We start from the raw sequence: 12,545 nt of genomic DNA, 5'->3' as shown, positions 1-12,545 counted from the left end.
GGACCAGAGGGCAGATCCAAAAAGAGATGGATATCTGAATGTAGCATTCACTTGAAGAACCAGCTTTGTCAGTGCTTTAACAGTTTTTCCTCTCTATGGATGCTGTTGTCACCAGCTACTGATAGCAGAAAATGTGTGCTGCATCGCCTCCATAAGGGCTTTTTTTTTTTTTTTTGCAAGTTTAAACTTTGAGAGCAAACCCATGGAATTTATATTTTCATATAAATCTTGCTACCACCTAGGTGTGATTCCACTCAACAATCATCATGCAACCACGTGAGAGGTGATATTAAAGAAAGCAAAGCCTTTTTGGACAATCCACTCAAGTAAACCTTCCCAACGCTGTGTCCATAAAACATCATGCATTTCATCACCTATAATCACCTGCATCTCACCTTTTCTCATTACACATCTTTAAGAACACAATTTCTGTACAACTAAAGCTACAACTCATAAATCAATCTATAAAATTTACTTTGACTATTAACTTGAAATTCATGCCCCTTTAAAGGCTTTTTCTATTACTTGATCCAGAATTATTCTATAACTTCATCCAGAAGTTGAAGAACATGAAATCTACAGACACTATTTCAAATCATTGGATAATTTCTACTCCTTAACAACTTTGAGTATCTTCTCATCCCTATCTACTTCAGAGTAATATTTTAAAAGGGAACAGTGTTTAACATGAGTGAAAGAGAAAATACATTGCATCCCAGTTTTACAGTGCCCAAAGCCTCTGCCAAAAGGATAAAGAATAAGGTGCAAAAGCTCAACATAAAACAAAATATGGTAAGTTTTCTATTGGGAAATCAGCAATGGCAATTAATCTGAAGATGTAGTAAAAACCGCCTCTACTAGAATTCAAAACCCAGAACATATGAAGGGCAACACAACTGCCAGAAGCCGCTCCAGAGGCTGACACTGAAAAATGTGGTCCCTCCTAACTTTCCCCCCATCTCTCCCCTGCTCCCTCATTCCACAGTATTCACTGTCTGCTCTTACCAAATCTCCCCCCCCACCGCCTTATGAGAAGGTCAGCCCACAGCTGGGTCCTGGCAGCTGATGCCTCCCAGTGCTGGAATGAGCAGGAACAAAAGTCTGGCAAGGGCAGGAACAGAAGAACAAGTATGGTGGCAGGGCAGGAGAGATTCCCAGAGATTCCCAGGAGAGAGCACACAGGGTGTCCCCCCCTGTTCTGCTGACAGCCTCAACCCTAACTTGTTTGGTACCTGAACTCTGACATAAAGAAAATGCATTCCAATAAAATAACACTTTAAAAGCACTTGAGTAACCAAGGGACCACCTGAGCAACTACCTATTCACTAGTTGTGGCCAGTTGAGCATCACGTCAACTTCTCACTCTGTTAAGCATCCAGCCTCTAAGATTAGCCCATTAAACACAGGTATTTACTTACTGCTTGTTGTGAGGGCTTCCACATGTTCAGGGGGCTCTTGGAGCGGTGAAGTCACCTCTGGCTGCTGCCCAGTCAGATCCTGAGGTGCCGTAACGTCTCCTGGTTGCTGAGGCTCCTGTGGCGGGACTTCAAGCTCCAAGTTGTCTTCATTAATATCAGGTACAGGTGAACTTGCATCTAAGGCCTTGACAGTCACAAATCAGATGAAGGATGGCAGGAAAGGAAAAAGAGGAAGAAAGAAAAAGTGTCATCAGTATCAGGTTAGCTTTTTTTGTACAAAGCATTGTTCTTCCTTTCTCATTTTGGGTACATGCACGCATGCATTCGGGGAAATACTTCTATGATTCTGTGTAGCATCACTCCTTTTTAAGATTATTAACTTCAATAAATCAAAACACTACTGTGAGAAAAATAAAAAACAGGCCATAATCTGGGACTATTTATTGTACTCCTCTCCTGCATGAAGTATGAGAAAGAGGCAGGTCTTACAGACAGCCCTATAGCCTTGTGTAAAAATACATTTATAGTGTACCTTCCAGCATGGAGGAAAGCTTTGGGACAACACGAATCTAGCTAATGGAAAGATAACTTTCATTCTTCAAGTTGTCTGACACAATTGCTCCGATATACACAAGAATTCTGCCTACATTTCAGCCTTTGGTATTGCTTCTCTGTTAATGTGCTTATCTCATGATCATAAGCAGTACAGTTACAGGAAAAAAAATGAACTATTCAACACAGAAAGTATCTATATAAATCCCATGCGGAAATTCAGTAAAACAAGGATTAAAACTAGAGTTTCAAAGCCTCAGTTACTAGCTAGAGCTCATTCTTAACAGAGGAAACAAATCTGCAATATTTCAAGACTCCACGCTATAATATTTAAAGCTTTTTTCCTAAACTTGTCATTATGAAAAAACCTCTCCTTCGGTTTCTATATTTGATACATTTTAATCACCTCCAGAATGTCTATAGGCTTGTCATGTAACAAGGGAAGATGTTTTTAAAATAAAAACATACCTAAACGATCAAGTTGTGTTGTGATCATTTAAAACAAAAACAACTCCCTCTACACACACTTCTTTACCCTTTATTTGTTTAATTAACTAGATTTCCAACTGATCATATTCCCCTCCAACAGAAGCTGTTTCAACTAATTAGACACATCTCAAACCTCTGCTCCTGAAGTGCAAGTCTAAAGTTCCTCTAGTGGAAAAGCAAACCTTAATTACATATCATTTCCTTATTACTCTACTGTATTCCCAAAATACTGGCATGGAAGACTTGTTAATTAAGTGAAGGAATCACAGATGCACCCCATCTTCCAATGTAATGCAACACCCAAACACACGAAGCACCAAACTGGGATCAAAAAGATGACACGCTCCTGATGAGCATCTTCCAAAACGCCACTTAAAAAGATTCTGAATGGGCAGAGCTGTTTACTTATTTTTAGTAACAATTGGCCTGCTGCAATGAAATTCCAAATCAACACACAATATGCCAGGAAAAAGGTTTCCCTCTTATCTTTCAGCTACCTTTTCATGTGCCAGGCTAGATACGAGCAAAGTGCCACACAGGCGAGGAACATGCATTAGGGTTCCCAATCTCCAGTTCAGAAGCCCTTAATTAAGCCAAATTGTTTCCACCTGGTGTTGCTGCACTCCTCAAAGCTGCCTTTCACAGCCACATAATCCACCTCAGGAAAAAGGACACCATTCTGCATCACTGCCAATACCACAGATGGAATAATTTGGCTTCAGAGTTTTCACATGCTGAGACCAGATATTAAATAGAAGAAATACGGAATGGCTCAACACTCGGATTGCACTCCCACTTCTCACATCATCCTTTTCATAAATCTAAAACACAGGAACTCAGAAGGAATAAAAATGCCACGGTGCTGAACAAAGGGATATAAACTCTGAGTTGATCTTTCTCAATTGCAAACAGCATTAATTGAATGGGTAACAACCAATTAAAAACTACAGACAAAGAGATACAGAAAATAGCAGACTAGTTTTTAAATTAGCTTGAGACTCTTCATTAGAAATTTTAAAAAGATTGTTTGTTTTTTAAATATACATACTACATTGAAGTCATTTGTTCTTTTTTAGACTTTTACTCCTGCAAACACCAGAACAACATTAACTTTACTAGTTAGGCACTTATCTACCTGAAGATAAATCCATGGATGGATATCTCAAGGTGACACACTCAGACTTAGCACCAACAGCTCTTAGAACTCACAAGAAAAGCAACAGCTCTGAGTATTTTAGCATTCCTCACCTTGTTAAAAAATGCCCTTGCCTTTCTTTTCACATTTCCAATAAGCCATTTAAAGCTAGACATATTTGTAGAATTATAGAGTGTCCTAAATTGGAAGGAAACCACAAGAATCATCAAGTCCTACCCCTGGTTCCAAACAGCATCACCCAAAATCAAATCCTGTGTCTGAGAGTGCTGTCCAAACACTCCTTGAACTCCAGCATGCAGGGCCGTGCCCACTGCCCTGGGCAGCCAGAGGGTGTTCCATGCCCACCACCCTCTGGTGCAGACCCTTTCCCTAACCCCCAGCTGCCCTCCCCTGACACAGCTCCATGCTGTTCCCTGTCGCTGTCACAGAGAGCAGAGCTCAGCGCTGCCCCTCCGCTCCCCTCACAAAGAGCTGCAGCCGCCATGAGGGCTCCCTCAGCTCTTCTGCTCTGGGCTGACCCAACCCAGGGACCTCCACTGCACCTCACAAACCTTGCCCTCCAGACCCCTCATCATCTTTTTAGCCCTCCTCTGATGCTCTGTACAGTTTTGTGTCCTTATGTTGTGGTGATCATACCTGCACCCAGTGCTGGAGGTGAGACCTTACAGCACAGAGCAGAGGAGACAACCCCTTCCCTTGGTTGTGGCAATGCTAGGCCTGATGCACATCCCCCAGGGTACAGCTGGTCCTTCTGGCTGCCAGGGCACATACACAAATCGTAGAATTCAAATGAGTAGCCAATATGTATCTGTGGACTTCACAAGAAGATGAGGTATATAGGAATTAGGTACCTCAACACAGTACAACTTGCCTCCTTCTTAAATCGAACCCACAGTGAAATCACAAGCTATTATCACAGTTAATCCCCCAGTCCTTAGTTTTATTCTACAGTTGCAATGAATTTAGGAAAATAGTGATTACGTATCATTTCAAACACACATAATCAAAATTCAGAAGTCACTGGATCTAGTAGATAACACTTTACATCTACCAATTGTGATGACACTTTCTTGTATGAAGAACAGTAAAATTCTTACATTTCCTTCTTAACAATACTAAATGCTAAGACCAGAAGCAGTTTTTACTATCAGATGGTAGAATTATAACCTCTCTTCTCTCTGTACAACAATTTGGTTTTGAAAGCAGGACACATCTTTCAAAATATGGCAAGACATAAATATAAGAAAAATCTCAGTAATTACAAATTTGACCAGATTCACAGCACAACCCTGCCCTTCGAGGGTGCAGTGACCACTTTAACCCAGCCTCTAGGAAAAGATTATGATGTGATTCTTGGCCACTGGAGGGCAAATTTAGATTTTCAAATCAAGTTGTCTATTTACTTACACAAAGTAAAATACCAAAACTGATAAACTGATAAAGCAATATTTTTTTCACAAATAAAAATACATACAAAGGAGAAGAAAATATGTACCTTTTGGAGCAAGGAGGACTCATAATGTGAAGGGAGACAACAGCAGTTAGGTTTTTTTTTTTTTTTTAAAGTTTCAGTTCTGAGAAAAGTTGTTCACGCTCTTTATGAGGGTCAGTGCAGTCTGTCCCACTGCATTAGTTCTTGAAAGAAACTAATTTCAATTTTCACTCACATTAACTGCTTCATTTCTCTGCAAGGATCTAAAGCACAGTTTAGACCAATTATCTCCAATTCACTAGCCGTGTTCCTAATTCCATTGAGAATAGTAATAAAGCCTATTTGAATATACAGTCAAAGTTTAGAGAGAGGGTTGAAAACCTTGAAGATGAAAGTGTTGAGTATCTGATTGTTCAACACTTTATTTACCTACAAGTAAAGACATTACCGTTGGTACATTTATTAGTATTTATCAGGTTTCCATGGCTCTCATTCATAGCTCTCCCTGGTTTTGAATTAGCTTATGAATGTGTTGTCACATAAATGCAGCAGAAACTGAAAAGATGTGGTTATCCAGTTCACTGGTCCTTCTGTTTGAAGACTCTCAAAAAACAAAGAGCCATCAGTGATGGAACACTTTTGCTTCTGTCATGCTGCTTCTATAAATCATGCAAATAATTTCTGAAGACTTTCCTCATACCCTCAGCAAAAACAGAAGCCAGGCACTGATGCACAGCTAGTCAGACTAAAACGAACACAGCTTGTTGACCACATCAATCTCACCTACAGTGGTTTCTGCTCCATTCTTTAGATATGGAAGCCTAGTGGTTGGGCCCAGCATTAAACATATATACCATCTATAAAGATAATGCAAAGAACCACATGAGGTGTGGATTAACAGAAGATCACTGATTGCTTATTTTGTGTTAGAGCATGCTTCACTCATTTGTTCGCTAGCATGAATGGTCTAGCACTACGCAGCCTCTTCCCCCACCAGGAATCATCATTCCCAGCATTCCTTATACCAGACCCAAATCATTCCAAGGATTCCTCATACCAGGACCAAACACACCAGGGTTAATTTTGCCTCATTCTGTTAATCCTGCTACACAGATTCTACGTTAGATTACTAAAATAGCCAGATCCAGCTGTCTGAACAACTGAGCAAACTAACATAATCGTCTCTAATATTCTTCCAGAAGTTTAATTCTGAAACTTTGAGAAAGCTTACAGTAGTTTGGTCAACTGAGGAAATCAGCTCCTTACACACAATGATTCACTGAAATGTCTGCAAACAACAATATCGGGGGGAGGGAGGGAGAACCAGACCAAACAAAACCAAAACAATCTACCCCTGAATTTAGGTCATTCCAGCTCTTTGTTCACAGCAGGTTGTCTTGTTTCACATTAGTTAAGGATTGGAAGTTCATGGGAATTACAAGTTCTACATGGAGATAACAGAAGGCCCTTATTCTATAAGGCACATACTTAATCTCAGTATCTTTGTTTGTTTGTTTACATCTCCCACAGATGAAGTCAAGAGTCTTCTCCTTACCTTTTACTCCCTCAGAATTACCACCTTCTGTTCTAACTCTCAGTCTGACTTAGTTGTGACATCTCCTTATGGACGATTACCCTCTTGCCTAAAATAAAATTGATGGTTTTATTCCCAAATCATCTCTGCAATCCTTTTGAGACTTGTAAAGGAAGTGCTACTCTCAGACTCATTCTGGTTCATACTCTAAGCCTGAATCAACGCTAGGTCTCACGCCTCTCAACTCCTTCTGCATAGCCATCCTAGGATACAACTAAGGCAGCACCCTAACAGTTAGAAGGGCAGAGCACAAAGCAGGCTTCCATAACTAAACACATGGCTTGCATTTCCAGTCAGCATGATTTCCAAAGACCATGTCACTCCTCCTTGCATCTCTTTAGCTTCTCCATCACATCAAACGCAAGCTAATTGCCTCAGCCTTCAAAGCACCCGACACTCCCTCTGCCGCCTCCTTCTTATCTCCTGTATGATTAGGGGTTATTTCACGCTTTCAGTGGATCCGTGACACCAATTTCCATTGTGCATTTTTTCAATTAAGCACCTTTGTGCTCTCTCCTAAGTCACCCCACAGGCGGAACTCCAAACATCAGCACGCAACGACATCATTACCTTCCTCCCAGGTCTCACACAAGTGCTCAAAAGAGAAGCCAGCTCCGTCCTGCCAGGAGTGCCCCGTAGCTCGCCTCTGGGCCAAACGCTTCTAACTCGATTGCTTTTTAACTAGGGCCCTTAAAGATGCTGTTTAAGGAAGTTCCTCTGGTACTTGATTAAGTTTTACTACCAGTAATGTACAACTCGCTTGTATTTTCAAGGCTGGCTCAGCCCTGCCCTGTCACCAGCACACAGTTGTTAAAACAGCAGATGTATGTCTGTCACAGCTGTTATTTGTCATGCATGCAGACAATAAGACATTCTGACATCTCAGCTGGTAACTTCTTTAGAAGAGACAGTTCCAAATATTTACTGTCTAGCAGACACTTGCTCTCATTACAAGGCAGGTAGCGTAATCAAGTTACTGCTCAGAAATGGGAATTATCCAGAAAGCAGTTTGAATGATCGCTGCTCTTGAGCAGAGGCCCTTGCATGGGAGCAAGCCAGGAATTCACCACACTAGATTTTAAAGCCATCAAAATTCCCGCAGAACGTTATCTTTGCCAAACTTCTATTTTGCTGCAAGAACAGCTTGATGCTCTGCCAGGGTTTTCTTTCTGGATTCTACCTTTAAAAGCTTCCCAATGCAGATAGGCAGTCAGCTGCTCCAACACGGCCCTCTGCTTTCCCAGAAGGTCCACAAAAAGAGACCTGCATTAAAATCAGTACCCTGGACTTCAAAGTGAGACAAAAACAGGGTGGATCACACATGCTCTGTCTGAGATGTCAGCAGCATGACACAGCTCTCCTAGTACTGACCATGCAGTCTGTAGCTACATTCCTCTCACTGAGCCTGAGGGCACCATTCTGAGGGGCAACAAATCAGCACATCTGCCCACTTCCTCTTTGGATTCTCAGCATAGGAATGGGAAGCCGGACAAGAGAAGCATCCTTGCTATGAACAGGGAACGAGCCCACCTGTTAAATACGATGGCACCATCGCTGCAATCCAGAACAGCATCACCTAGGTCCCGCTTGCTTGCTCCCTTCACCTGCTGCCTCCTTTTCCCCAGCAGCCAACACACCTTGCTAAAATGTTGGGAGAACGGTGGTGCCAAAGAAGCCAAGCAACTTGCTGTGCTGCCTGTTTGCTGAAGGAGCTCATCAAGTGCCAGAAGCCACCAGGGAAAGCTGCGGGCCTCAGGCGGGGGAGGAGATGGGAAAACAGGGCCTGTGCTGATGGGTGCCTCAAAGCTAACACTGCTTAAGCCCACCTCAGGCCAATTTTTGGTTCACCATGCTCTCAGGACAGGTAACAGACAGGTTTCAGCAGAACTAGTGGAAAAGGCCTTCATTCCTCTCCCACCCTACACACCCAGACATCTGCCACAGGTGTTTGCCTCATCATGGCTCTAGGTCTCAGCTGGGCATCACGAGGCAAACAAATCCACTAATACATCAGGAAACTTGTCCAGTGCAGAAAACTTTCTACTGCTTCCTGAAGGTCTGATGAGCTTGCTTGGTTTATGGAAACCTAAGGTGAGCACCCGTGTAACACAGGGCTGTACTGCATGGGCCAAAGCAGGGAAGATGGGCAGAGGATGAAGAAAACAATAGGTGAAAAGTGGTACTTTTTCTGAAAGGGCCAGGAAATACCTAGATCAGATGAACCTTCTGTAGGACAATGCCCTGCCCACTGATTTCAGCAGCACTGTAGGCAATTGCTGCACAAACCCAATGAATTCAGTCCAGACATGCGAATGGGTTGATACCTCCCAGCTACCTGCCGTGCTCCCTGCAGAGGGTCTTCCCACAGTAGGGCAGCTGTGCATGATAAGGATCTACTACTACAAAAAAAAAAAAAAAAACCAAAAAAAACACCAACAACAAGAAAACAGCCACTAATTTCATGTCCCACTACAACGCTGGGTTGGAAACTCTGGAGCTGCTTTATGTGCAAATCAGCAGCAATTTGTGAAAAGTTAGGGCGAGCACCTGGGATCCTAACTCCTTCAGCCCATGTTTAATCTGCACTGATTGCAAACCAGCACCCAAAGGCTCTCAAACATCTTTTCTGCCATGGTAGCCCAAATGCTTCACATGGCATCTGACATCTCCCAGGCTGCAGAAGTGAAACACAAGCCCACGTGCTCCCCCTTGCAGTAACCAGGACACCTCGAGACCTGGTATTCGGCCAAAGAGTCACATGGGGATAACAAGGCAACCTAAAGACTGTAAATTTGTGTCTTTCTCAGAGAAAAAGCAAACAGGTTTTCCTCTGGTGCAAAATAGGACTACTATGAAATACTGATTAAATATTCTGAGGCGTTTCAAGTGATGAGAAAGCAGAAGAGCCATGAAATTTTATACCGCCTATTGTAACAGTTGCCCAGACAATGCATCTGTAATTTACTTGCCAAGGCTCGTTCAAATTGGATTACAGAAAGGCCAGTTCTTCAAATTTTTCATTCAAAAGAGCTGGGATGAGTGCTTTAATTTCAAAAGCACAAGAAGGGAGACCATCCTTTAAAATGACACCAGTGCTTTTTTTTTTTTTTTTTTGCAAACACATTAGCTCTTTGATAGATTTCTCCAGGGGCACGGCATGATCTGGTGATTTTCACGTTCAGAGGGCTGAAAGGAACAGCTATAAAAACTGTGTCATGAATCTGCATGAAACAATCTCACTGTGGTAAGAACAGAATAAGGGAGATATGAAAAAGAAAAAAAAAAGTAGGACTGAACTTCATTAAAAACTTTGATTCAACGTAAGAGCAGACAAAAACAGCTGTTCTAGGAAAACCACAGTCACAGAACTTCTTACAGCAATGATACGCAGAGAACTTCCCCACCTTTAACCAACTTGAATGACAAAACTGAAGTGCTGGAATACACGCTTCCTAAAAATGAAGATATAAACCACAGTATTTAGAACCAGTCAAGTCTGCCTTAGAGAACAGCATCAGTGGCATCTCCTTTTTCTCGCATTAGTTCTCATGAATGGACAAACATGACTAGGAATATTGCTGCCCTTCTCAAAGTCAGGTTATCTTTGCTTCAAAACAATCCCTGCGACTAAAAGCTCGCCCTCCAAATTCACCACAGTCTACATTTTCAACATTTGAATTCTAAAGCAGCTCGACACAACTGCTAAATATTTTGTTAACCAGCACCAATCCCTACTGCTTATTTGGTTAGAAAGAAAATAAAATAAATCTCAGTTAATTTAAAGTTCATTCTCAATGTGGTTTTCAAATCTGTCAAAACACGCACAAGGAGGTCTAGTGGAAGGGAGGAACTATGGGAAATTCAACTTGAAAGTTAAATCTGAACCACAAGGTCAAAGAAACAAAGTCATAACCCGTTCTCAAGCTCCAACACACCCACACGCCCGCTCACAGAAACTTGGAGTGCTCCGAGGATCCAACCTCGGATCAGGCTGCGCACCAGACTCTGGGCATAACGTCGCATTATGTCTCCCCTAACAACTAACGTCTAACCCCAACACGATGCTATGTAAACACGTAGATGCACATAACCTCCCTTTCAGTCCCAGAATCCCCTCAACACGCCTATTCCAGAAGGATAAATGGCTTCATTCATAATCTATTTTTAAACACCAGACGTTTTAAAAGAATTTCTTTCAATTCTTCAACGTCTTTATTTAAAATAACACAGGCTCGGACCCCGATCCCCCCCCCCCCCGGTTGGTTACGGGCCGCCGCCGCCCCGCTCTCCCCGACTCTGTGCCACCGGGGAACGCCGCAGCCACCGCCCGCACCGCGACCCCGCGCCTCCTCCCCGCCCGGCTCTGCTCGGGGGGGGCTGCGGCGGGCCCGATGCGGGACTTGGAGTGGGGCGGGGGAAGGGTGGGGGGATGTGAGAGGAGGGACGCTGAAGCTGGAGTCCGGCAGGGGAAACTTGGCGCGGGGAGGGTCCCTGCTGCAGTCCCCCCGACGCGCCTCCCAGCCGCATCCTCGAGAGAGATGGGGAAAGGAAAAAAAAAAAAGGAAAAGAAAAGAAAAAGAAAAACAAGAAGAAAGACTGCAGGAGCCCTGGGTACCACAGCAGCGGCCAAAGGACCGCAGTCAGGAGGGCTCCTAGCACAGCACTGCCCCGGCTGGGTGCGGCCCTCTCCCCCCGCAGCCGCACACAAAAGCGTCGCCGCCACCGCCGCCGCCCCCCACCCGGCCCCGCCGCCCTCGCCCCCCGCCGCCGCGAGTTTTATGACTGCGGCGCTGCCCGTGGCGCAGTCCCGGCCCAACCGCCGCCCGCCCGGCCCGCAGGATCCCGCCGACCCCGGCAGGTGCCCGCCGGCGCGCAGGAAACTTTCCCCGCGCTGCGGAGCCGCCGCCCGCCTCCCCCGGCCCCGCACCGCCCCGGCCTTACCTTGGCGGGCTCCGGGGGGGCGGCGGCGGCCCCGTCCTCCTGCGGCGGGGCGGACGGCTCGGCGGAGCTGCCGGCGCCCATGGCGCTGCCCCGCACAGCCGAGCGGAGTGGAGCGGAGCGGCAGGGACTCGGGGGGCGGCGGCGGTGCGGCCGGGAATGAAGGAGAGCAGCTCTCCGCGAACTCCTTTAGGAAGCGAAAGGAGGGAGGGAAAGAGAGGAGGAAAAAAAAAAAAAAAAAGCGAGAGAGGGAGGAAAATCACCTCCGCCCCTGGTCCCCCCGCCCGTCTCCCGCTTGCTCCATCACATGAGCAGAGCCCCAGACACGCCTTGCAGCATCGAGCCGGGCTGATAAGGAGCGGCGGCGGAGGAGGAGGGGGGGAGGGGGGCAGCGCCCTGCCCGCCGCCCGGGGCCTTTCTCTTCGCTCCTCTCTCGTGGGCACCGCCGGGGCGGGAGCGCTGGTCGGACCCCAGACCCAACCCGGGACCGTCCCCCGGCGCTGACTCAGCTCTTTTACCTCCCCCTCCGCCCACCGAGACCGAGCCGGCGCCCGCCAATGCCCTCGGGGCGCTCCGGCCAGGGGCTGCCCCGCGGTGGGCTCGGGGCCCCTTCGCCACCAGCGCCCGCGGGTTGCCGACCTCAGCCGGGAGGGCCGCCAGGGGCATGTCTGGACTGCGGCTGGTGCAGAGCAAGCAGGGACCTATGCCTTAACGGGGTACCACGCTGCTGGCTTTCTTTCTATTTTTTTTCTTTTCTTTTTCCATGCGGCACAGGTTCTCATTGATTAATTCCTGCTAGACTGCATGGCGAGCAAAGCAGGCAACGTGGTAGCTTCCCTCCCAACCCAGACACACGCACACTGTGTCCCACTTCCCTGTGCCACAGGAGTGGGACCAACGTGCACACAGCAGCACACCCATCCAAAAGGACCCCCAGGAAATGACACGTACACTGAGACAAACGAA

At 45.7% G+C, this 12,545-nt stretch overlaps 1 protein-coding gene across 1 annotated transcript in view; it reads right to left on the bottom strand.

Moving 5' to 3' along the window:
* Positions 1–11,929, bottom strand: part of AKAP12 (A-kinase anchoring protein 12) — a 30,551-nt gene extending 18,622 nt beyond the window's left edge. The window contains exons 1-2 of the mRNA XM_031611967.2: positions 11,583–11,929; positions 1,419–1,602 (exon numbers count right to left, since the gene is read on the bottom strand). Of these exons, the coding sequence (XP_031467827.2) occupies positions 1,419–1,602; positions 11,583–11,663 (265 nt within the window). The 5' untranslated portion in view covers positions 11,664–11,929. The remainder of the gene's footprint in view (positions 1–1,418; positions 1,603–11,582) is intronic.
* Between the last annotated feature and the right edge of the window lie 616 nt (positions 11,930–12,545).

Source organism: Phasianus colchicus, chromosome 2, assembly GCF_987193195.1.
Source record: "Phasianus colchicus chromosome 2, bPhaCol1.hap1.1, whole genome shotgun sequence".
Lineage (NCBI taxonomy): Eukaryota > Metazoa > Chordata > Aves > Galliformes > Phasianidae > Phasianus > Phasianus colchicus.
This window is presented reverse-complemented; position numbering and strand designations above follow the sequence as displayed.